Source organism: Rattus rattus, chromosome 5, assembly GCF_011064425.1.
Source record: "Rattus rattus isolate New Zealand chromosome 5, Rrattus_CSIRO_v1, whole genome shotgun sequence".
Classification (NCBI taxonomy): Eukaryota; Metazoa; Chordata; class Mammalia; order Rodentia; family Muridae; genus Rattus; species Rattus rattus.
This window is the reverse complement of record NC_046158.1, coordinates 56530317-56557575: the sequence shown is the minus strand read 5'-3', so window position 1 is coordinate 56557575 and position 27259 is coordinate 56530317. Positions and strand designations below refer to the sequence as shown.

Sequence of the window (27259 nt, the reverse complement as noted above, 5' to 3'; positions counted from 1 at the left end):
GTAACTTACTGAAATTACAATGGCTTCCTTTGGGCTCAAAGGTGTGATCCTCTATCTCATTGGGGGGGGTTGCATTTATAGGGGGTGGATAAGAACGCAGTACTTACATATAATTTTAAAAATAAATAATACTATTATTTGCATATATGGGGGTAGATGCAGACTTACTGGAGGTGGTTTTCCTGCCACAGTGCTTCTGGTCATTGTGCTTGAGGGGAGTGTTTGAACCACTGAGCAAAATTTTGCTTAGGTTATTCTTCTCTTTTCTTGTCTTTTCTTTCCTTCCTTCCTTCCTTCTTTCCTTCCTTCCTTCCTTCCTTCCTTCCTTCCTTCTTCCTTTCTCTTCTCTCTCCTCTTTCTCTTCCTTCCTTCTCATTCTCTTTCTTTCTTCCTGTTTTTTTTTCTCTTTCTTTCAAAACAAACCACATGGATCCCAGGCTGGCCATGGCCTTGAGTTTCTAATTTCACTGCTTGAATTACAGGTATGCAGCATTACATGCCTAGTTCTCACCAGTGCTCAGTGCTAAGGATTGAGCCCAGGGCTTTGTGCATACTAAATAAGCATTAGCCCAATTGAGCTATACCTTGGTCCTTGACTACTGATTCTTAAGGATATCTATTATCTCAAAAATGCTAAATTCTACTAAGTAAGGTTATCTTTAGAACTAGAAATTATAAGCTTCACCTAGACCTACATCATTCTTTCAACAGGAGGACTTATCCTCCAGGGACTGTATGTAGTGTCTGGGGACATCTTTGACGGTAGGAATGGGAGCAGTGGCAGGAACTGCTTGGCGTATAGGACACTCCTAAGTGCCCTGTAGTGTACATGGCTGTCTGACAAAGGATTTTCTGTCCCCCGTGTCAGTAGGGCCTCTGTTGAGAAACTTGGGGCATGTGAGAGGCAGATATCACAGCCGAATGGTTTGCTCCTTGTCTCAGGACTTTAAAGCATATCTGAAGCGAAGATGAATGGATCTCTCTCTCTCTCTCTCTCTCTCTCTCTCTCTCTCTCTCTCTCTCTCTCTCTCCTATCTGATGAATATTCCTTTGACCAATATTTGGTAATTAAAAAAGTATGCTACTGAACACCTAATAGCTCCATTTCTTTTGGCTATCATGGACAAGGGATGACTAAAAATTGTGAACAAAATTCATCTCAGTCTGCAACTGCAGTTGGCTGGCCTTATCTACACTAGTCACTGACATATCCACACTGGCCAGATGGAGAAACCGAATCAGTGTTTTAAATTTTCTCCTCTCATCTGAGAGCTCTTTGTAAAATGTGCTTTGTTTAAGAGAAAAATTCCAAAATGCACTTAATTCTTTTTTATTTGAAGTTTTAAACTTTGTTATTTTTTAAAATGTATTTTTGCTACAGAATTTTGTTATACTTTTTTTTTTTGAGACTGAATCTCATGTGGTACAAGAGGGCCTTGAACTCACTAAATAGCATTGATAATCTCAAGCTTATGATCCTCCTGTCTCCATTTCCAGAGTGCTGGGATTACAGGCATGAACCACCACACCCAGGTTTAGTTGATACAGTTTGTTTTAGTTTGATTTTCTCTAAAACCAGATTTTAATCTTACTTCTTGGTTTTAGTTTTTAAATATTATACTTTAAAGAATGATTTAAGGCAGTGGTTCTCAACCTGTGGACAATGACCCCTAGAAGGGTCTTGTATCAGATATCCTCTATATCAGATATTTATATTACAATTCATAATAGTAGCACAATTAAAGTTATAAAGTAACAATGAAATAATTTTATTGACGTGGAGTTACCACCACAGAATAAGGAACTGTACTAAAGGGTTTCAGCATTACAATGGTTGAGAACCAGTGATTTAAGGTTATGATGTGTACTGATAGGGTAGTCAACTTCTATTTAATTAAGGCTCACAGACAGTTGAATGATTTATTTCTAAATGAAACTCAATGATCTATATTTTATCTCTGTCAGTTAATGTAATAAAAATGAGATTTGGGTTTTATTCTCGAACTGTATTCTTATCTATGTAATTTTTTGAATGTTTCCATACTATCTTATCTATGTAAAAATAACTGGCTTTATAGATCCACATCTATCTGATTAGAAGTTATCTGCGTGATTTCACACTCACCATTTCCAAGACGGATGGCCTGCCTTCCAGCTGAATGTGAACGCTGGCTTCCTTCCCACTCTCCATTTTCCCGAAATTACATAAGAAGTCTAAACAGTGTCGATCAGCTTTCATGCAATACTGGAAAAGAATGTAAAAGCGGTAGCGTTAACATCTCCTACACTTAAAAAATTCACAGCTGAGGAAGATGGCTCAGTGGCTGGAAGGCTTGTCATGCACGAATGCTTGCCATGAGGACAAATGTTGAAATCCTCCCCAAACCGTGGAAAGATGGAGAAGATTGCGTGTTCTTATAATCCCACCGTTTCTACTCTAAGATGAGAGGTAGAGAAAGAATTTCTCTGCAAGGAGAAAGAAACCAACAAGGAGAGTCTGCGTCAAACAACTTAGAAGTGGGGGGTTGACACCTGTGGCTGCTTTCCGAACACCAAATATGCAGTGTAGCACACCTGAGTTCTCTCACAAGTGTGTGTGTGTGTGTGTGTGTGTGTGTGTGTGTGTGTGTGTGTGTGTGTGTGTGTGTGTGTACCTGAGTTCAAGTCCCTACAGGATGTAAGTACTGTCTCCTACAAGTTATTCTGTGACCTCTCTAGGCAGACAGTGACATACTTTTGTGTACACACTCACACAGTTGAATATGTGGAGTATTTTTAAATGTTCTCAGTGCCATTTAGAAAACTGTCCTTTCTATAAACATCTTTCCTTCCATACAACAAGCATTTTTTGTTTTTATAAATTATATAGTATGTTCCACAGGTAGCATGTAGTCCACCATTCTTAGAAACTGAACCTTCTGGGACAGGATGAAAAGGATGATGCTCATAATTAGAGTCTCCCCCTTAAGGTACGTGCTGCTGTTGTTTTGTTGTTGTTGTTGTTGTTGCACAACTTCTCCAGCTTCTGTCATTAAGTCACTAAATAGGGAGAATAAGAATCTCGTGCTATAAAGATGACTGTGCAGGTGACTTGGTATCAAGAGGTTTCTAGTATAATGTCTGGGTGGCACAGGTGTGGCATTTGTAAGGTAATGAAAACCTGATAGCACACACTTAACCCTGCCCATCTCAACACTCTACCATGCCCATTCCTTAGTGGTGGGATTAGAAGCTGTGTTTTCAGCCATTACCACTCTCTGGGCAAGCAGCCCAAGCCCCAGTTGAATTTGGTTTCGAATTTGGTTTTTGTTCTTTGTAGGAAGGCAGAAATGCATATTTGAAGAATGGAAACTCACCAGGAGTCTTTTATCAGTCTTTGATAGAAATTTGACCAAATCGGTCAAGGTCCCCGCTATGCCTTTTTGCTGTGCTGATGCACACTCTCGTCCATAGTGTTCAAATTGGCACTGCCCCATAGATGCCTAGATAGAAAACAAGAAAAGGATCACTTCTCTTTGAAGAGAGCTAATGCAAATGGTTTTAGAAGTTTCAATTAATTGTTTTTACTAAAGTACAAGAAAATCTTCAGTAAACTCACAAACAAAACCCCAACCAACTTGGTCCAACATTACTGAAATGGGGAAGTAAAATGGCAGATAAACATTAGCCTAAATGTAAATTTTCTTTGCTTTCATTAAACAGTGTAAACCACAAAACAAAATACATCCTAGCATCTAAATCTGGAATCAAAGTAAATTTTCAAGAAAAGATTCTAAACTCACTCTAGTAGGATTTTTTTGTTTGTTTGTTCGGAGGTTTTTTTTTGTTTTTTTTTTTGTTTTTTTTTTTGTTGTTGTTTTTGTTGTTGTTGTTTTGGGGGGGTGTTTGCTGTTTCTTGATACTCAGGTAAAATGAAACAAAAACATCAAAAACTTCATGAGACCCAAAATACTGGCGTAAGAAATGACTCAAATGCTTCCTTAAAAAGGGCTTCCCTCTCTGTTCTTGCTGTACTGTCTTCAAGCTTGATGGAATATTCTACTAGCTACATTACGTCTGTGGGTTCTTGTCCTCCCAAAAAGTCATATAAAATAGTTAATAAAGAAGGAAGAACCAGGTTTTCTGATTCTATATGTCAATGCAAGTGCCACCTCTGGTGTACAGTTCAGAAAAAAAAATATTTAAAGTCCTCTCTGTTAATGCATGAGCAGTTCATGGGACTGAGTGTGACTGGAGTGAGCAGAACCCTCCAGCTTCACAATAGGGTTAGCATTGAAGACACACTTAGGGTAGGTCAGACAGAGGAAACAGACTGTTACCTGGACATCCAAAACGTTGAACAGCTTATCATTTCGAGGGAGAAAAGAATTTGGTACCATTATTTTCACACTAACATTTGGAGCCATGCTAATGCCAGTGTTTATAACCTGAAAAGGAAAGAAAGGAACTTTAAAATTAAATTTTTTCTTTAATTACAAACACAGAAACCACTGAGCCTCAAGACAAGTATTTACCAGCCCAAGTGAAGGATGTATAGTTGGCAGATACACAGCAAAGCAGACAGAATAGCTGTAGTCAGATTTTTTCTAGTTTAATCTGTTCCAATTCATATTATTTTAAGTTTTTTTTTGAGGGGGGTGTTTTTTCTTTTATGGCTGTATTTTATCACAAAACTGGTCTTAAATAGGAGATGACAAGTTTGAGGCCATCTTGAGCTATATAAAAGACCCTGTCTTAAAATATAAAACCAAAGAGAGGTTACTATTTACTTTAAAAATATATATTTAAAGGTTCTACTGTGAGGTTGACCAGAAGTCTTTTTATAATCAGGTTAATAGTAATTTTATAACATTTACAAGCTGGGAAATGACACATTACCTGGCTTTAAGAAAACACAACCTATAATTACCCTCAAAGACCATCTAGAGATGATATTTATTTCTATAAATGTAGAGATTACAGATCTGTGGAAAGAGGAGATTGAAACAAAAGTTTTCCTACTCAGGGGCTTAATTATGCAACCAACACAAGTCATGAAAAGGTGTGCCACAGTACCTGGATGAAAAGGGATCAAGTTATCAGAAAGCAGATGACATGGGTGAACAAGAGTGACCCTGAGCCTGGGAGAGCTGCTGGGCCATAGCAGTTTGAACAGAGGAACACAGTGCCAGAACACGGAACTACAGACAAGCAGCTATGCATTGTCTCTCATTCCCAATGGTGGTCAGACCTCCAAGGATCCCTCTGTTCTTGAGCAGACTCCCCCAACATGTTCAAACTGCCAGTGCCTCCATTTTGCTTTGACTCCATTATGCTTTAATTAGACATACTTAAGTGGTGATTGCAAAGTAATGAATAGCCCCCACTAGAGTATGACTTGGTTTCTGTCTTAGTTTACCAAAGCACTCACTGCGTTCTCATGAGCATTTCTTAGGTCTTCAGTTGAAGTGCAAAGTAATCAAAACAAACAAACAAAAACTAAACAACAACGAAAATCTTAGGAGATGTAGATGTGATAGGATTTCATTTCAGAACCATTATTTTCTGTAGATCTGGGATAAGCCATGGGAATTTGCTGTTTGCGTAGGCACCATAAGTACTTCTAATGTCTGTCCTGAAAAAGCAGTATTGCCTATCCTGCAGGAAATCATGGTGTTGTCCTGATCTAAATACCTCGGGGAAAATGTGTCATAGGTTTTTCAGGTTAAGTCTGTGGCTCCTGGGGCACTGTATGCCCTTCAGTTCCTGATAAACAGAAGCACTGCCTCAGGACGTGAAGTATTCAAGCCATCTGAGTTTCTCTGTGTTCCTTAGAACTTGACAGTACAATTGATCTTAGACATTTTTCTTGTATACATCATTGTATCCTGGAAAATGCCATAGACTTGATCCTGGCATTTATATTTCATTATATTCCATTGCCAATGAAGGTAAATTAGCAAAAAAATGCTTGCAATAAACTTGACACAATCTTAGTCTTACTGTAACTTACCTGTGCCTGGTTGGTGTTTCTTACCAGCCATATTGGGTAACCTTGCCCTAGTAAGGGACCACTGGCACTTTCACTAATCAAGACTTGCAATCTATACATTGCTATACTACTCAATGTTTCGACAGTGCTTTTGATTAAAACAAATATCTGTGACACAGCCAAAATTTCTGCTTAACAGCTAATTTTTTTTAAAAAATGAGTTTTATATTGGTATATGTTTGTGTGTGTGTGTATATGTGTGTGTGTGTGTGTGTGTGTGTGTGTACGTGTGTACTCATATATGAGGACAGTACTTTTTGAACTAAAAAAGATTAATACTATTATCATAAGAAAGTATTAATATCTTTCCTAATCCTGAAGTTTGGAAGGCAAACCAACTATGTTGATCCTCAAGAAAGGGAAGGTAAAGGCTTCCATGGCTACTATATATTATCTGATTTGCCTCCAACCACCATGCTTTCCTTTGACTTATCTGCCTTGAATGCATCTCCAGAATGGTCAAGAGATTCCCAAACTCTGCATGTTTGAGGTATTCACATATTTTACTGAGAAAGTTTGGGGCAAGAGAAATGGGAAAAGCAACAGTAGCCTGAAAGGAAAGGGCCTCCTCACAGTACTGCAGTCCTGCAGCCAGCCATGGTCGCCGAGGCTGAGGGACACTTGGGGGATAGGAATTCCCCTGGAGCAAGGCATGAGCCTCTCCTTTCTTCCTTCCCATCCGTTACCAACATCAACACAATCCGCTTCGCTTACGTGGAAAGTGAGGTTCAACTTCTCTGCCATGCACGTTTCTGGCTCGTTTTCTTCACTGGATCCATACACAAACGAAGTTGGGGTCACAAACCTGATGGGAACAAGGGCGACTTGAATGTCCTGCCTTCTTGATGAGGGACTGTGTGGTCCATCTTCAGAGGTGGAATACCGCACATTTACAAGGCAATGCAGAATCCTTTTGGCTTCTTGGTCAGATAATAGCTTTAACAACTGACGTAACAGGAAGGCCAGGTGGCCATGCCTATTCTAGCCAATATATGCACTTGCCTGCCTTCCCCACACCTTCTGGCTGGTTGCTATTTGCACTTTTTGGCCTAAAAATGATTTGTGCAAACTTAAAACCCTTATCTGAGGCCTTCACTTTGCCTCAGGGTCTGCTAGCTCAATCTAATCTGTTAAATGTCTACTGATGGAGCCCAAAACCCTGGTCAACAAGCAAACACTGACTTATATACAGACAAGCGTTTGCTAGGAGATGAGTTTTCTGATTTCTTTTAAAGCCCTGCAATTAGGAAGATGTATGTAGTATCAAGCACCAAGAAAATGCAGTTCAGGGGAAGTCCCTAGACCACAAGTCACTCATATTCGGCAGCTAATAAGATAATTCCCAGCTAGGGACCTAGAAGGCAGGAAAGGTATTAGAAATAATCCAACAACACATACTTGTACAGTTTAATGCTTGTTAACTTTGTCCTAAATGCTAACAGGGGAGGCAGAGGTGTTCATCGCATGAAAGATCAAGAAGCAGGGTAAATTCTCAATGCTAGGAGACACCAATCAGCTTTGACTTGCTTCACCACTGTCTCTCGGGGCCTGCTTTTCTGAGAAGGACCACTCTTTCCCTTCTTCATACAACTGATACTCAGTTCTATCAGTTACAGAAACTGACATTTAAATGCAGTTGGATGCCTTCCTCATGCATGGTTAAAATGATGAAGGGATACATTATATTTAGAGCAATACATAAAATTCATCTATCTGTTTTGTCCTGTAATTCATGTCTTCTAGTGTGTTAAAAATGCATGCATGCATCTAGTATCAAGTGGAAGGGGCCCATGAGTGCCCTCCCCTAACTAAAAAGCTGTGGACAGTTAAGGCTTTCTGAGGAGGAAAAGTCAGTATTCTTTGTGTGTGTGTGTGTGTGTGTGTGTGTGTGTGTGTGTGTGTGTGTGTGTGTGTGTGAGAGAGAGGGGGGTCTGAAAACACTTCAGTGGATGTCACCACACTCAGGAGTATGTGAGCATCATAAATTGGAATTTGCAGGTTATTTTCTCTAAGCGTGGCATGAATTTGGAAGCATTAAAGAAGAAGAATGGATGTGGAAGGAATTAGGAATATGATCAAAATACATTGCATGGAATACTGATGTAATACTTATTGGGCATGGTGGTACATGTGTATAAACCTAACACTCAGGATGCAGAGCCAGGATAATAACCAAATGCTCAAGAACATCCTTCTGGTCTACACAAGTTGCAGGTCAGTCTGGACCACACCAAGAGAAACAACAAGAAATGTCTGAAACACAAACTTAAAGCTTGAACACTTGCCAGTTGAGTGCTTAGAGATTCCGTCAGCCCCCTCTTTCTGTTTCTATCCACACATTTTGAATCACAGAAGGATCCACTTAGAAATTATTAAGACCACAAGGAAACCATAAAGCCAGAATTCTTACTGCAGGGCACTCTCAGAGAGAGAGAGAGAGAGAAGGGAGAGAGAGAGAGAGAGAGAGAGAGAGAGAGAGAGAGAGAGAGAGAGAGAGAGAGAGAGCACACTCTCACATCTTAGTCCTTTGCCACACAGTTAGAATTGGGTTCTGCAGAGCAGAAGTTCAGCCAAGTGCACAGCCAAGTGTTGCCCCCCTATTATGGCCACTGGGCACCATGCCCCAAGCTGCACACTACATAACTCTGTGCCCCTTGGTTGAGAGTCGAAGGCTGACTATGGCCCGCTGAAAGCATATTGGGGCTCTTCCAGTACAAAATCTCCAGCAGCTGGCCATGAGTTTAGTGTAGCATCAGAGTAGATTACAGAGGGGATTAAAATAATGAATCACCAATCAAGCTACTGTGCTCAGAGGCAATTGCAAGGACATAGTATCTTTTCCACTTAAACATGTTCAAACAGACTTCATTAACATAAGAAAAAACAAACAATAGAAGGAGAATTGTCTCTAATCTCAAGGCCTCGGTCTGTGCTTACCCGTGAACAGCCAGCATAACTTCATACCTTAGAGGTATCACTAAGGTCACTCTGTTGTCTTTCACTTGGTCCAATTCACCCTCATTTTCACTGTAGAAACATAGAAAGCCCCCATGAAAATCCAGCATCAGAGACCACCTCCTGCAGACTATTAAGACGTAATAGAGCGCTATTCTGGAGCATTGGAGGAGGAAAATAGAAAGAAAAATGGCAATGAGGCACTGTAGGGCAGTGAAATTGCTCTCATTATTTATACTGTTGTGATTTATAGACCATTAGCACAATACAGCGCCATGGATCCCTTAGAGCCATTGCAAGCATGGGGCAAGTCCTTTGTGACAGTTGTGTCTTGTACACTGAACCATACCAGGAGGCATGCACGTTGATGCTGAGGTCCTCATGGGCCCTGCTGAGTGAGCTCACATCCAGGAGAAAGCTAATGTCTATCTGGAAAGCAGAGAGGAGAGAGCCAGTTTTTAATCTGAAATACATTATTAGAGTTCATCTTCTTATTTCTTAAGGAAAACAGTGGAATAGTCTAGGTGCGGCAGAAGTTCACCTCACAGGGAAACTGCTGGCTTTAAGGTGTGAGCGTTTCAATGCATCACCTTCAGAAACAAAGGCTTCTCTGAATGTAAAGACTGGCAGGCCCAGACGGACGCCATTAGAGATGCTCTAACAACTTGGCTGAGGACGCTTGCCAAAAACACCTTTTTTGTGTAGCAGAGGTAACATGCCTGGCAGACAGGGCCACCTGGGGTGGGGGTGGGGTGTTGGAAAAGAGTAAGCAGGCAAAACAAATTCTGATTGACACATTTATTTTCCTGTCTTGACATAAACAGGCTCTCTGCTCACCCTGCAGCTCCTGACCCCCCCTCCGCCCCGCCCCGAACAATGAACATTGCCAAGAATCTTAATGTAAAGTTCGGATTCTGGGACAAGCTGGTCTCACTCAGTTTCATAACTAAGTTCAGAAAGCCATTCTCAATGCACCATGAAGGTAGAAAATCACATTCCAACTAGCAAATGAAAATGCTGAATGCTCACCCTTGAGAGACGATCCACGTATATGTAACCGAGGCTGCAGGCAAGCTTAACTATGCCTGAGCTCTCTGTCACGTCGCAGTTTATTTGTTTCTCTTCCTAAAGGAAAAACGCAGAAAATAAAACAATTAGTTTGGGGGGGGAGAATTAGACATTGATAAAAATATGTTTGATGGTAAGTGTTTTAGAAGACCACCATTGTAGGAATATTTTCTCAGGAAATAATTTTCTGCTTAGCCTGGGAATAATATTTAGAATTATAGTAAGTGATAGAAGTGTATAAACATAGGTCATACACAGTACTAATACCCGTGTGAATTCTTTACAAATAGCTCCTGGATGTGAACTCTCATATTTCCTTCTTTAAGAGGGAATGCTCTGAAACATCAAGGAGCAAGGAATCCACAAAGCCCCTATTTCCTTCTGTCTAATACATCTGAAATGTATTTAAAGTATTTAATTGTAGCAAGGGCAACCACAGTAGAAATATATTCAAGTATAGGCTCTGAGTTCCCTCCCTTTTGAAATGGCTTCTTGGTGACCGAGAAAAAGGGGTAAATATCTACTTTTAAAAGGTGAGAGGTCCCTGGGGTTAACTGTCTAGAGGATAGGGGGATCTCAAGGCAAATGTCCTGGGGACTTTTTTTTGTGACTCTATCCTTCTAAAAACTCACTAAGTGTCAAAAATTTATAATGAGTCCCACATGCATGGAGTACATGTAAGATCCATGTCTACCCCAGGATCTAAATCAAAGCAGGATTTCGAGACTGAGGAAGGATAACAGTTCAGAAGAACTGGATGAGGGCTGGGAACCTTGGCTTAAAGTGTGGTGCAGGAATTCTGGGTACTAAGCATGTGGGAGGACTATTGCTCCAAGATAAGCATCCTCAACATCTTAAAAATATGTGTCAGGGAAGAATGTGTGGTGGCCAAGGAATCCTCTCCTAACACTGGAAGGAAGGAAGGAAGCGAGCAGACCCCTTTCTACTTAGATCCCAACAGACTTGTGCCTCAGACCAAAGGGAGGAAGAACAGCTCAAATAACCAGAATCTGAGGGATGTCTAAACATCAAGAGGAGAACTTCTGTTGTCTACATTAAATGAGTAGAGTAGCAACGGCATTTACACTTGCTTTTAAACTTGAGAATATTCTACCATTGTGGTTTCTAGCACTTACCAGGTCTAAGATCTTAATGAAATAAAGGCCTGTGGGGAGTTGGACATTCAGAGTAGTTTCATAAGCATCATCTCCAGCATTGAACAAGGACACATTTAGCATTATGGTCTTCATGCTCCCAACAGCAAGATAGGTTTTATTTTCATATGGCCTAAAAATTAAGTAATGGAAGTAAAAATTCTCCATCCACATATAAAATATTCACGAATATAAACTATTAACTTAGAAAAACAACCATGGGATGATCTCATACAAATGGAGTTAAAGCTTCAATTTCTCATATTTCAGGCATGTTCAACCAGCTGTTCCCAAATAAAAGTTTGATTTTTAATTAGTTATTATAAAAGGATCTTTTGTTTTAATGTCTTTTTGCTTGACTTACATTTTCCTCATTATTTTGCATGATTTTTATTCAGTCTTTGAAAAGACATTGAACTAGATGCTACCCAAACCAAAAGATTAGAAGAGGAACAGGGGGAATGAGAAAAAACATGGGGTTTTAATTAAACTATAGTACTGCTCTGGCCTTCAGGTGGTGGCACAGAGATTCTTTTGAACAAGACTAAATTCCTGAAGTAGGTTGCCTCTGACAAGACCTAGTTCAAGTCCAAGGCTAAACTGCAGAAACCCATCAGTGTCCTATGAACTACGAAACACAGGTCACTAGAGATCTGCACATGTGAATACAGGCCTTAGGAAAGCCTCTAGCCATTGGGGGTGGAATTTCAATTAGCTTGGCTAGGCCTTGGCAGCCCAATCTGTAATAATGGTAAAATTACTCTTCAGTGAAGTTCTGCATCAAGCACATCCCATGAAATCCCTAGAATATGAAGAACTTTGAGCATAACAAAGACGCTCAAAAGTACAGAGCTAGAATATTCTAAACCTTTAAGAGACGTGCACAAAAAAACCCACAAACAACAACAACAATAACAACAAAAAACCCTCATAACTTTCAGTTACAGTATGTTTTGATTTTCTAAGCATTCCCTACGTCATCTAGTAATTCCAAAATTAGGAGAAAACTGGATTAATTAATTCAAATTGGAGAAGGTTGTGTGCCAAAGGAACCAGGTGGAGACGGTCTAACAACAGGATGTATAAAGGGACATTAAGAACATGTTAAGGGGCTGGAGAGGTGGCTCAGCGGTTAAGAGCACTGACTGCTCTTCCAGAGGTCCTGAGTTCAATTCCCAGCAACCACATGGTGGCTCACAACCATCTGTAATGGGATCTGATGCCCTCTTCTGGTGTATCTGAAGACAGTTACAGTGTACTTGTATATAATAGATAAATCTTAAAAAAAACAAACAAAAACAAAACAAAAAAAAAACAAAAAACAACAAAAAAAAAACAAACAAAAAAGAACACGTTAAGATCTCTGATTTAAAGGAAGTTTGGAGATGGATAATCACTGAGCAAACCTGAGGGCCCCAGGCAGTGAACCAGCCAAGCCACTATGTTGCCCACTCTGTTGCTTTATCACAAGAATACTGTTAAAGTACATTTCCCCACCTCGCAGGAAAGATAAAAGGCCCATTTCCAAGTATTAGATACACATCAGAAACAACTTGTGACTGGCGAGCCCTTGGCGAGGAGATAAGGACCTACTTTCGCCAGGGGTAGGAAAAGCATTGCTATTCTTTGCTTTTCTCTTCATGATATTCAAGTTTGCTACTCTTTGGGAATCTTCTGGAAAACACAACTCTGACCATTTCGGTGTCTACAGGGATTATGCCTCTGATGTGCTTTACACTCACTCTCTCCTCTCACTCTGTCAGCGTGCCAACAGTGTCAACTAGGCAATGCCCATGGCAGTGACTGTGACAGAAGAGTCCCCACTGCTCATCATGACACTGAGACACTCACGGGCCCACCCTTGTGTCACTACCACTGCACAGGACGCTCCTTTGTTTCAGCTGCATCTACATTCAAACATCTGCCAAACAAACACAAGATGCTTTCTGACTTCCTTCAAGCTCCCCTCTGACCTGAGCACCTTCTCCTCATTATGCACCAGCATAACTTGTACTTGCTCTTAAGAGTCCGCTTAAACAGCACTAACCCTCAGGAAACACTGAGAAGCACATTTTACGATGTCAAACCACAGCTGTCTTGCATCACTAGTCTAACTGTTCATGGAAGCAAGAGGCTAGATTATGGATATTAGAGTTTCTTAAGAGTCAACAAATACAGTTACTGTGTTTTGTTTTGTTTTTAAGTATCAGATGAAAATGGCTGGGTTATATTCAAACGGCAAGTAAAATACCCCAAAATATTACTAGATACATTATTCACATTTTAAGGCTTATGAAATCTTCAATATATATTCTGTAAAATTGCAGCTAGAGAGCATGCTTTCCTGTTCTGAATGATACAAACATTTAAAATAACTCATTAAGAAACTCAATGTCCAGCACTACGATGTCATGTGATTTCCACCTCGGTCCACATCCAATGATGTTAGCAGTGGCGTAGCCCCTGAAGTGACCACATTAATGATGGTGTTAACTAAGGCAAAACCAACAGTGGAAAGGAAAAATCTACTTTCCAAAGTTATCAATTCTTCTGAACTTCAGAGTGGATAAACAAAGTTGTATCTTAGAGCCCTTTCTCTTCACTTAAAACGACAAGTACCTTTCTAAGAAAATGACCTTTCTATTTAAAGATTTTGCTCCTTTTATTATACCTTTTCCATATCAAAGCTGTTTGTATAGAAGGAAGAAAACATCCTGAGATGTGACTCATTAACTGTGATAAACTGAATACTTGTAGGAAGCTGGAACGCAAGCCAGGACCCTATGCACATAGACAATACACTGGGGGCCCCCCTAAAAGGCCACTAACTTTTGAAATCTACATGAGAGTTTTACCCAGCTTTATATTTCATACAAATGGGATTCGATGCAATCCTCTGTAGCTATGGCTTTGAATGCAGTTTCTTTTATTTAAAACTTCATGAAATTAGTTCATATCCATGTTTGCAAATTGTTTGTCACTTACGTCTGTGTTCCACCCTTAGTCATTTGCCTGCTTGCCCACTCAGTGGTGAGCAGGGTTTCAGCAGTTTCCCATGTAGAACTGTAATAGTCTCATGTTAAATACATACATGCAGTTGTTCTGTGTGTCACCCCTTCCCATTCCTTCTATCTTCCCTCCCTGTATGTATGTTTATCTCAAATAAAACTTTTTTTTTAATATGAGATAAATTCCTCAAAATCTCTGAATCATTGTTTGGGGAACTAAAGTAAATTATACAGAAGAAATAACAAAATATACTATAAGAACCTGTTTTTAACCTAGAAAAAGAAAGCTATACTAAGGGAATGCCACATGAAAAGACGCAGGTCAACAAAGTAGGCATCTGGAATCTCCAGCCTAAAGGTTAATCATTCCTTTATTTTTATAAATAAAGCTTTATTGAGTCCAGCCATACTCATTTTGCACTATGATGGGATAGACAAGCAACCGAGACTGAGTGCATTTCCCAAGAAATTGAAACTATTTCTGTCTCTATAAAAACCATTGGGCTGGCTCCTACTATACAGTCTACATGGACAATGAAACCTTTCAAATAAACAAGCAATGTGATATTACTAGACAACTAAATCCATTATGCTTGCTGTTGGTTTTTGTTGTGTGTTGTACTTTTTTGTTTGTTTGGTTTTTTTTTTGTTTTGTGTGTGTGTGTGTGTGTGTGTGTGTGTGTGTGTGTGTGTGTGTGTGTGTAGAAGAGAGTCATGCTATATATAGGCCAGGCTGGCCTTGAACTTGTGATCCCACCCCATACTCTGGTGTGCTGTGATTACAGGTATGCATCGACATGCCTGGATCCATTCTGAGTTCAACAGAGGTTCCTTTATCTCAGCTGGCAGAGGCTACAGGCTTTTCCCTTAGAATCCATGTAGAAGGAGAGAAAGTAATCCAGCCCCAAGCTTTTAACCTCCCCTGTAGCACCCTGTAGAAAAGAAGAGAGAGAAATCAAGGATACCCTATGTGAACAGGTTCTCCCTTCTGAGCCTTTGGTTTGAGAAGCTGTACAACGAACGTGTAATAAATAACGAAGCACTCACTCTAGACCCTGGCTATGGTCTCATCCTGGAGGTCCTTGACTGAGTTGTCATGAGCTACCCCAGCATGAAGAGATTGCTCATGTTGTGAGCCTTAGGACTTAGTCGGCATGCTTTTGCTTAGCAGTGCCTATTAAATGGTGAGAAGAGAGCCATGCTGCCTTCTCCCTACTGTTCTATCATCGTGTTATAACCAAAGGGACTTTCGGGGTTCTCTAAAAGTAAACTTCAGCTTGACATTAAAGTTTAATTAAGACTTGTAAAGAGCTGCTTAGAAATAGACATTTATAAAATATTCTGGCTTAGAACCAAAGCATTAGTCACTGAACACCTTTGGGAGAGAAGTTGGCACTTCGACAGGCAACAGAAGGTGGAAGTGTGGCATCCACAGCCAGCTTCTGAGACGGAAGCCGGGCAGAGTGGCACCAGGCCCTATTGTCAGCAAGACTCCTGCTTTAGTTTCCATTTCAAGCTATTTTGCACAATTACCACAATCCCAACTCTACACTTTTTAAATGTATACCTTCCTATAGATCTTCTTTAACAAGAAGTCATTGGAAAGACACCAGCCAGCATCCTGCGTACCACGCTGGAGAGCCAGCTGCACATCTGGACGGGTGGCATGACTGAACGAGCGGCTTCCCTGGGACTCACAGTTCATTCTTCATTAAAACATGCACAATGCTTGAAATTTACAAAGCTGCTTAGAGTCCACATAACTGACACAAACCCAGGTACTGAGCACACGTGCAGCCATGACTTAATAAGTGAGAGAGGAAATGAGAAAGCTCTGACAGCAGGCTCTACATTTTCTCTCAGTGAACATGACTGCATTTTACAAGATGTTCACAAAACCATCAATGTACAAATCATCAATGTGTTCTTTCTTGGTACAGTCAGTTTGGTCTCTGAAGCTTAATATTTTAACAGAATGGTGGAGATAAAAAAAAGGAAGGAAGGAAGGAAGGAAGGAAGGAAGGAAGGAAGGAAGGAAGGAAGAAAAAGATGCCCGAGCTAAATGCAATGTGAATGGTTAGCACAGTTTAGTGCTCAAAGGCACACAGAAGAATTATGTAACAGAAGAGTGGCCTTCAGCAAATGGCCTCCAGTCCACAAACACTGAGGTATTCTTGTCAGCTGGGATAGACCAATTGTCTGACTTTATTGAATAAAAGTTCAAGGGGAAACTTGAAAAGAAACGTGGATTAGGAAGTTGGGCAGGGAGTGAGTGGACATTAGTGTAGTTGTATGTAATTCATTCTTCACAAGCTCAGTGAAGTCAGTGAGGCTTTTATTTTAAAAAGGACAATCGTATTAGATTAGCCGGTTGTAGAATTGAAAAACATGGTGCCAGGTGCTACTCACAACCTACTGCCTACTCATCGATGAGTCCCCCACGGGATGCCAACAGAACCCCAGGTTATTCACGCAGTGGGCAACACTCCTTTGATATTGTAGAAGTTGAGCATTTAGTTCATCCATGGGAAATGAAGTCTGATATGTAATATAACCATAAAGACTACATTCTCGCTGCATGGTGACAAACTGAGGATGTCTACATGTCAAGTTAGAGTTAGCATGAGAAAGGCTATATTTTCTGAAAAGCTTTCAAAAGAAAAAAGCAAAACAAATAAAACACACTCTTGTTCTGCATCTGTTTCCTTTATGGAAATGTTAGCATTAAAATATAATCATAAATAAAAATCCTAGAGAACATAAAAGACAACCATCTATGCAGGCATAACAGACCTGTAACTACCATCTCCATGTAGATATTATGCCACATATATTTCTGTAAGTCGGGATTAGTCAAATATTCTTGTTACATGAAGTTAAAAGTAGTCCTAACTGTTACAAAAGCAGGGTCGATGTTGATCACTAGAATCCTGAAGCATAGCAGAGTGAGGCCACTTACATCCTGACCTATATGAAAGGTCTGACTGTAGACTCCTCCTTGGTGACTAATGCCTATTATTCTTGTGATTGTGATAACATGTTTGTTTGCTCACTGTTAGTTTTCGGTGGGGACTTCTCTGTTCACTGTCCCAGGAATTTGGACACGGAACCGGGAGGGAGTGTGAATCAACACTGCTTGTCAAACCCGAGAGGTTTATTATTGCAGGCATCAGAAATTCATGTTCCTTATGGAGTAAATGCATTTACATAAAACAGACTTCTAGATCTGGGACACATAATATCATTAGTGCCAGCAGAGTTACAGCCAGAAGAAGGCATACAACATATGGCCCCAATTTGCAGACTGTTACTGAGGAAGGAGAGGAGACACCTACATGCAGAGATGTTGTATTTTTGTCTGACACAGAATAACTTACTCAAAACACAGTCAAAAAGCTTTCCCTGTGGCTCTGCAAACTTAATTAGATGAGTTCTCATTTGCACATCCCAAATAGGTTATCATGAACCTCATAGAAAAAGTTTGTAACTTTCCAAAATTATGCAAAGGAACTGGTACCTACTGCTTTACCCTGAAATCCACACTATTCTAAAAATAGTGGCACCTTTCATTGAACCTCAAAGGTATCAGAGCTAATCACTTGTATTAGGTGCATTTTAAAAATTAAAACATCCAATAGAGAAGACATAATTTCCACTCTTTTATAGCAAGGAAAGGGGAGGCTAATAGACTTCTTTTAGACTGCCATTTTGGTAACATGGTAGATGTAAGAGTTGAGCCAAGTCGAACATGATTAGCTATCTCCCACATGAAAATCTTTACCACTGCATTGCTCTCCTGGTTTCAGAGTGATAAAGTCTTGTATAAAATAATGGAGCTGGAAGGGTTAAATGGGGCAGGGATAAGAGGACAGGGTACGGGAGGGATAGCACTAAAGAAAAATCGAAAGGCTAAATGGAAACCCACTATTGTAGAAGTTACTGGGGTGGGGGGAGAGAGGGAGGGAAGGATGGAGGGAGAGAGTTTAAATGGAGTTATCCCATAATGAGAAGACAATTTCTCTTGTAGACATACCAGAGACTAGCAAATAAAATCCCAATGACTGAAATAGGCTGGATTTGATGGTCAGCAGGGTCTCCTAGACCCTTTCCTCTGGGTCACCATCCAGATTGTGATGGTAAGACTTTATTACTAATGTAATCACATACTATAGGTATAGAACATGGAGTAAAATGCTGATATGACCTGGAATCTTCATCCCTATTGGCTAGATTTTACAGTGATAGAAGGTGCTATGTATTCTACTTGGGAGAAAAGCAATCATCAAACTTATCCATCTGTGAGCCCTGCATGCCAGAGTAATGACCACTTTGACAAAACATGCCCAAAGATGCCAACAGTGGAACAGGTGATATGGGAGTAACCAACCATCTTCTGTTTTGATATAAGACCCACTTCATAATGTGAAACCTAAGCCTGCCACTGGAGCCAACAACCCAAGACCCAGATGTATTATAATACCTAGGAAAGAACCTATTGCTATTATTCTGCTAAATGGGCGAAGTGTAAAACGAATTCTCAAAAAACCCACATCCTTATCCCCACAGATCGGGACATCTCTCAACCTTCATCAGAGATGCTTCTTTTGTAGTAGATGGTGCTGAGCGCAGAAACTCACAACTGGTCAAACTGTAGAGAATAATATATGGCAAAAGGCTCAGTCCTAAATGAGGCACCTACATCACACTATCTTCTTCTAGGACTCAGAGATATTTCAGAAGAGGGGGCTCAGAGACACTTTGAGAACGAGTGACACTGGAGAACTACCTCAGAACTGTGTTTCTGGGCACAACAAAGCAATCGGTCATAGTATCTTACTAAAGCTATGACTATGTGCACAAGAGCAAGCCAGACAAAAGTTTCAGAATGGGCAGAGAAAGTGGGCACGCAAAGTCCCACCCTTAGCTGGGGCACTCTTGAAAGTAAATGACTTCCAGGTAAAGGAGAATAAGCTTTATTCAACGATGCGACCCCTAAGGAGAAACCCAGGTTCCAGTGGATGAGATTAAACATAGCACAGTAGCTACGCAAAGTGAACTACAAGGGTTAAAAAAATAAAGAGAACACATGAAATTTGGAAGAAATTTGGAAGGGATAGTGGTAGGGTGGAGAAGGAGTTGGAGGAGCAACAAGCATGTACTTAATCAAAACACATTATATGCAGGTATGAATTCTCAATCAATTTTAAAAAGTCAACTTATAGCTCTGTTCATAGTGAAGGCTCCTTTCTTAAATCCTATGCCTATCGATGAGAAGTTTCTGGGGTCTTAGGACATACATTTCCAATAGACATTGTAGGTATTGTCCTGGACATGACTCAAGACCACATCCTAAGAAATGGCACCTTACATGTGGCCAGATACTATTTAAAATCATAGGCTTGATTATTAATTGGAAAAATGCTTCCTATTAAAAATGCTAAATAGACAATTAAGTCAAAATTGACTTAACAATTCCAACTTACTTGAATGAAAACATTCTTAGCGGTATTTTGAAATCCTGTTTCTCATGGAAAAGATGATTTGCAATCAAAGAGGACCAGGAAGACCCAGAGAGCCTAATGCTAGCACATGGAAATACTTCATCTATGGTCTAGAAAATGTTCCTCTCTATAAACATACCTGCACAGCGCTTTTATCAAAGTCTCTTGATATAACTAAAACCTACATGTCTTAGAAAACAGATACTAATGGAAAGTTATAAGTTCTTAAACTAATAGTCTCATAAAGTCACACACAAAGCAGTTACTCAGTTCTGTGAGTGAGACAACTGAATCATTTATAAGCATAAAGTTCCTTTACCAGTCAAGGAAGGGCTCCTTGTCCCTGCAACTATAGATGTCCATGGCTATGCTGGCATTGTCTGACTGAGAAGAATTCATGCTTTTCCCCAGCAAGACATTTACTACTGCAATCAAGCTTTCTGCTCTTTCCTTTTCAATCCCTTGTTCCACATTTAACAGTCACATTGGAGCCTTTGTCCCTCAAACTATCCCCTATATCCTCAGCTGTTATCTATGAACTTGAATTACCACAGCATCAACCCATGACTTTTCTATATTTACTCATTTCCACAATTGCAAGGAAGCAATCAATCATAATCCCCAGCTTTGTAGCTTAAGCTGAAGAGAATCTTAACTCCTTTCTAAGGCTAACTTTCTCTACTTGTAAGTCTGGAGTGTCAAGTGGGGGAACTCCTGTTCCATTCTTAGCAAACCTCTTAGCCACCTCCTCTCCTCCAGGCATTCTGTTAGGCTCTGGGAGGATAAACACAAGGACAGGACTTGCTTTACAGCTCTTCCAGAGCTGTGCGGAGAGAGACATTCAATAAAGTGCCATAGGCCTAGGAGTACAGGGAGTCTAGGGTAGGGGGTTGGAAATAGACAGCCACATCTCAGAAATGCTGAGGTTTAAAAGATAAATACAGGTTCATCAGGCAGAAGTGAGAAGATGGTGGATATGAGGATCTGTGTCATGGCCAAACAACTGTAAACATTCTTCCATTGATGTCAAAAAGACCTATGATAGTGGTGAGAAACTGGACCAAGAAGTTTAAATTTTAAGTCTAACATGACCTACTGAATCCTTATCATTTAACAATTAATTAAGGGATCCTTGCCTCCCCCCGCCCCAATTATAGATGTTAGGTCTTCCTGAACACATGATGGTCAGGACACTGACAATGCCTGGAAAACCAGAATACTAGGTGATATGAGAAGTCTACTGGGTATCTGGTTTGGAAAAATAGCAAAGAGAGAAAAGAAAGAGATAGGATAGACAATTAACACGATTAAATGGTGTACTTTAAATTTTATATAATTGATAGATCTCAAGGATAAAACAAATGAGAAAAAAAAAGGTAAAATCTAGTTTCTTGCTTAGGTAATTAAGTATCAGTTACACAATTGCTGAATAACAACTAGTCAGAATCAATCTGTGTGATATTCTTCATGCTTACCGGGCAACAGGCCATGGGGTGTGCAGCTCGAAGATGCTGATCTAGGCATAAGCAGTGTGGGAATGGCAGGAGAAGTTGTAGTTGTAAGTAAGGTTAGCCCAGGAAAACATGACTGTGTGAGAATGGGTAGGGCATGAGTGGCAAGTACAGATGATCTAAGCACAATTGAGAAGAGGATGGAAGAGGAAACACAGCAGGATGTCATCAAGAAGATGAACAGAAAAGAGAGTCACGAGGTAGAGTGAGGATTTTCCAGATGCTTCAGGCTAAGCTCAGGAATGAACTTTAACATGTCCTTTGGGATGTAAGCCAAAGGTCGTCCTCTCTGATTTATCCTTTCCCTGCCTCTGATCCTCACATGGCATGCTATTCCATGATTAAATAAGTCACACTCAAGGAATATATAAAAGATGGGCATATATCTTTAATTCCAGAAATTGAGAGGCAGGCAGATCTCTGTGAGTTCAAGGCCAGCCTGGGCTATATAGTGAATTCCAGGACAGCCAGGCATACATAGAAAAAAACAGAGAGGGGGGTGACAAGAGAGAGAGAGAGAGAGAGAGAGAGAGAGAGAGAGAGAGAGAGAGAGAGAGAAAGAGAGAGAGAAATGCAAGAAAAGTATGGAGAAAATGAGGGAAGGAGGAATGAATGAATGAATGAATTGAATTGAATTGAATTGAAAAAAAGTCATTATTTGTGCCCACTGACATTCTTTCCTTCTGCAGTTTAGATGCAAACTCCATGGCCCTTCCCATCATTATGCTATCTGATCTTGGTATAGAATATTAATATTAATATTAATGCCATTTTTTAATATCCTCCATTTGTTATATTATCAGGACTTGGTTTCCTGAAGATCTCTTTATAGTTTCCAAAAGAATTTCTACTGTTTTTAAGTTCCTTGAATAAAATGAGTCCCAATATTTGAGTCATTTATCCCATTTATCCTGTAAAATTTACATTTCTCATCCCTATGCAATCTCAGGAGTCTCTAATGTGTAGAGGAAACTTTAAATCTTGTATTGAGAGTGATTTGTAAGTAAGGATCTGTGTACCAAAGCTCCATTTTCTTGGGTAAGTTTCCTATCACTGTGATAAAACACCATGACCAAAATCAAGTTGGGGAAGACGGGATTTAGTTTCTCTTACATCTCATAGTTCATCATCCAGAGAAGTCAAGACAAAAGCCTTGAGGCAGGAGCTATGCAGAGGCTATGGACAAGTGACTTGCTCAGCCTGTTTTCTTGTAGTGGGACCGCCAGCCAGCCCAGAGATGACACTTGTCCACAGTGAGCTAAGCCTTCCCAAATCAATCAGAAAATGCACCACAGGCTTGCCTGTAGGCCAATCTGGTGGAGGCGTTTTCTCTATTGGCACTCCCTTTTTCCAAATGGTTCTTCCTTGTGTGAAGTTGACATAAAACTATGGTTGCATGGTTTCCTTATGTCCCACCTTCTAAACCAGTTTGTCCTCCCCCTCCTGGTCACTCTGCATCCTTATTCATTATCCTTTTTTATTTCCATTGTCCACAGATGTACGAAGTCATTTGAATATAGGGAACCTCTGCGTGATGCATAATTACAGGGGTTTCCTTTCCCTTACAAAGTCACAGTGGGCATCCCTATTCCCCCAGCTCTTGCAATACGCCTGATGCTATTCTAGGTATTGTATTTTCTTCCTACTCTGTTTATCTTGCTGTGAATGTAGAACAAGTTAGTTTATTCTTTTTCAAATTTGTCAAAATACATTATTTTGCATACCAGTTTGAGTCGTGTAACTCACTTTCTAGCCGTAAAATATACTAACCATTGTGTAGTAAAGTTTAATTTTTTTCCCAACTAAACCCTTATTACCAGTCCTTAAAAATATTAAAATATAATTATGACTATGATAATGATATCTCAAAGCACAGTTAAATCCTGAAATACCTTCTAAGTTACAATAAAATAATTAAAACACACTTCATAAAACCTTAGGGACACTCATATACGTTCATTCTTTAAAAAATGGTAATGTTTAAAGATATAATGCATATAATATAATGTAATATATAATATATATAATGATATAAGCATCATGCAGTTCCTCACAGCAAAACATTATCATTTTGCAATATTTTAAATGATGTTAACATTCGTGGGTTAGCTTTTCTCTAACCAAAACCACCATGCATCTACCCTTTATGTTCTTTTGATGAAAAACAGAGCAAACTATACTTACTTCAAAAACCCAACTTTTGCAGAAACCTGCAGATCAGCTGAACAATTTTCATAGGCACAAAACCTTGCGAAGTTTATCTAGAAATAAAACATGACAACATTTATTTTAATTTCTATGTATTTAAAGAATGCGGCACCTGTGCTTGACAAAAATAAAAGTCACACATTAAATTATAACTTATGCCTCCCCAAGGTTCAATCTGGGAATTAGTCAGGAGGTCCAAATACATAGTTTCAGGGCTATAGAAACTCAGTTCTTCTAGTGGATTCCAGGCCTAAATGTGTTAAGTCAAATAAGTTTTGAGAAATTATATTAAAGACACTATAAAATATTTGTAATAGCAGCTGCAAAGACATTCCTAATCTGCCTCTTCCCCACTTTCTCATGCTATATTCTGATCAAACTTATTACACAAAAGTAAAGCTTCCATTCTTTTTTGGCATAGGGATGGACAGCGACTTATATCCAAGAATACATCTACATGTAGAAACTGAGAGGCAAAACTTTGTGGACACATTGAACAAAATTAAATGGTGGCCTGTCGTGAAGTTTGTTCAATTGAGCTCTAGTCACTTAAAAGGATCCATGTACACTACTGGGTATGCATATACTCCTCAGAAAGATGTGAAGGATATGCTATATAAAAGCAAATAAAAATATTAAAATAACTCAATAGTTATTCTTTTCAAAGAAAGGGAGATCTAGAAAGTGAAGAAAGAAACAAGGCACAGGGAGTGGGAAGTGAATAGTCACGTGACATAATAGAACTTAGTCCACCCCTGGGGTGGCTGAAGTACAAATATTCCACCAAATGATTAAGTCAGTATGATTTTCTTCCTAATATTCCTAATTAGAGAGCACATGGGTGTAAGAATCAAAATATAGATTGCAAATTGCTAATATTTTCTCCTGTATGTTTGTAGTATCGGCATTTAAATAACTGAGGACATTGGAAAGTAATTGATATAGAAAACTGCAATTCAGTAGAAGAATTTTTAAAAATTTCAACTGACTCGCATAACCATTTTCATGCAAGAATCTGGAACTTTGCTCTTAAGTTATTAATGTTATTTTGATCAAGCATCCTAGAACAGATAGTAGTGATTATGAGCGTAGGTCTGCTAACATGATTTAAAGCAATTTTGCTTGGACAAGGTATAAACTAGACCTTCTGCTGTCCCTGTCATATTATATATTCTGTGTGCCAATAGTACTTGCTTTAGTGAGGGCCTTTTGACTGTGCCCCAATGCATGCTGTTAACTATGTCTACAATGATAGACAGTGAAGGTCTCAACACTGGGACTGCAGGAGCAAAAACATTGTCAAGGAAACAGAAATACTCAAGAACAATTTAGGAAAAAAATAACAGTTCACTGGCCAGAAGGCAGGATCATCTGAGTATGCAGTTATTATTGAAATGAGGCTAAAAACATATAAAAGAATTTTCAAAAGAGAAATTTTGTCACATAGTAAATGTGTTTATATGTGACAGAACTTCAGTAGGAGAATTGAAAATTCAGAGTGGATCCATGGCCAAGGAAAGAGACAAGAAAAGAAGGTGAGGAATAAATAAAGGAAGAACAGTGGGTGCACAAAATGGGGAAGACCAGTGGGTGCATAGAACAGATAGACCCGTGGGTGCCCAGAAAGATATTGAATAACCAGCTCTTAGCACAACCAATGCCTAATGTGTTTTCTCTTGAGAAATTCATTTCTTCAAGGAGATAAAAACTTACATATGCTCTACATAAATATTTATACATAGAAAGGTACTCGTGTGACTAAATGCAAGTTTAAACATGTTCAATTGAAAATCCCAAAGGGATTATTAAATACACACACACACACACACACACACACACACACACACACACACACAGAGAGAGAGAGAGAGAGAGAGAGAGAGAGAGAGAGAGAGAGAGAGAGATTTTCATCAACATTTTAAAAAATTTCTAAACAATTCAGGTACATTTCAATTATTTTTGTTGTATTTTAAAAATTCAATTATGTTTTAAGTATGTTAAGTTTTAAATGCAAGAAAATACTCAACCGTTTTTCTAATAATGTCTTTTTCTTTCTTCTGCTGAAGGATCGGCTGGAGGGGTGGGAATTCCTCTGTGTTTCGTTTGGTGATCACATGATGCCCAAGGTGGTATGTGGCCTCAACCTGAATGGGAGTGAGGATGTCTCGCACGTCTTTCTAAGGGAATTGAAAATCATGGATATAAATAAGAGTAGGAAGCATGAATAGAAAAGGATACACAAAATCATTTCTCTAAAGGATCAAAAAAAAGACACAATGCCCCACATTTTAGCAAAATTTCTTTTACAAAAATTGAACGGTATGTTCTTTTTGCAGTAGAGAAATGGTCCTGTTGCTTGTGACAGGACAAAGAGTATGAAATGAAAAACTACCATATGACAGTATTTGCAGAAGTCAGAATTTCAGCACTTTCCCTTCCATGATATTTTGTACAATTCTTATAGATTGGTATCATAATATACATATTTATATTTTTCATTTACATACTCAATAAATAACCTCAAAGTTTTCCTCAACACTTCTATTTCACTTAATAATCCCCTATGTGCTTATAGGAAAATAATCTTGCTCAGTAAACTTTCTTTAAATCTCTTGGAACACTTTGTACTCAGTTTGATTCATTCGACTTCATATTTATTATGAGCATTTCTGGGTTTTTTATTTATCATAATGATATTTTCCCCTTAATTATCTAATACCATGACTCGTAATACAGGAATGATGTTAGGTTTGTATTTCTAAGCTTGCTGAATTTTCTCACTGTGACAGTTTTCTTGTTTGCTATGCTATAATTGTTCACACGCACTCAGAGTTTATAGGTTTATTTACCAATCATACAGCAGGTAACCATTAAAAATATTCTGTTTTGAATAGAATTCCTTTATATGTAGTGGCTTTCTGATTTCTACATAACACTTCTTGTGTCTACATGGTCAAAAATACACCATTGAATGATGAAGGTTTTAACATTCATTTTACTGAGTTTCCAATGACAAACCTGTGTTTATTCCAATACATTATCAGTTCTTCCATTTTAATCTTAATTTCTCCAAGCATGCATTAGTTTTATTTCTTTTAGGAATATTTCCCATGGACTTAGAATGTTTTTCATTATATTTTCATTTTATTGTTTACTATTCTCTTCATTAAAATCATGTCATTCTATCATCAAAACTATTTCCTGACATACAGTACAAACGGAAACAATTTAACCAAGTGGAAATAATCCGAAAGCATTCAGGACTCAATTAAATCAGCACTGCAGTATATCCAAAAGTTATTCTCGAATCGAAAACACATGCATGGGAGTGAGGTAAGACACAAAGCATGGTGTTGCTTGCTCAAGACTCACTAGAAAGACAGATTTCCCTTCCTCCTTGTCTGGGGAAGTTATGAGGTCTTTACTAACAAAGCAGTGCATGAGCTTTTATAACAGAAGTCCACTGGGCCCTTCATGAAATAAAACACGTTAAAGACCAATACACATGAACATGTTAAGCACAACAAAAGCTTAAATTAAAATGACCTCAGAATTTGAGAGGGCTGACTGTGTTCCATAAATATAGTTCACAAATACAGGGACCAGTTTAGAACAATGTGAGTAGCCTTCATTTTTCTTTTTTTTTTTTTTTTTTTTATTAACTTGAGTATTTCTTATATACATTTCGAAAGTGTTATTCCCTTTCGGTTTCGGCAAACATCCCCTTCCTACCCCCCTTCCTTATGGGTGTTCCCCCCCACCTCCCCCATTGCCGCCTCCCCCGACAGTCTAGTTCACTGGGGTTCAGTCTTAAGCAGGACCC

General features: G+C 39.2%; 1 protein-coding gene across 1 annotated transcript in view; it reads right to left on the bottom strand.

Annotated features, from left to right (window-relative positions):
- Itga4 (integrin subunit alpha 4) overlaps window positions 1-27259 on the bottom strand; it is a 72388-nt gene that overhangs the window by 1832 nt on the left and 43297 nt on the right. Inside the window, exons 16-25 of the mRNA XM_032903554.1 lie at window positions 25464-25613; window positions 23413-23489; window positions 11191-11341; window positions 10016-10111; window positions 9336-9415; window positions 8969-9058; window positions 6746-6836; window positions 4320-4427; window positions 3357-3482; window positions 2126-2245 (exon numbers count right to left, since the gene is read on the bottom strand). Coding sequence (XP_032759445.1) covers window positions 2126-2245; window positions 3357-3482; window positions 4320-4427; window positions 6746-6836; window positions 8969-9058; window positions 9336-9415; window positions 10016-10111; window positions 11191-11341; window positions 23413-23489; window positions 25464-25613 — 1089 coding nt within the window. The remainder of the gene's footprint in view (window positions 1-2125; window positions 2246-3356; window positions 3483-4319; window positions 4428-6745; window positions 6837-8968; window positions 9059-9335; window positions 9416-10015; window positions 10112-11190; window positions 11342-23412; window positions 23490-25463; window positions 25614-27259) is intronic.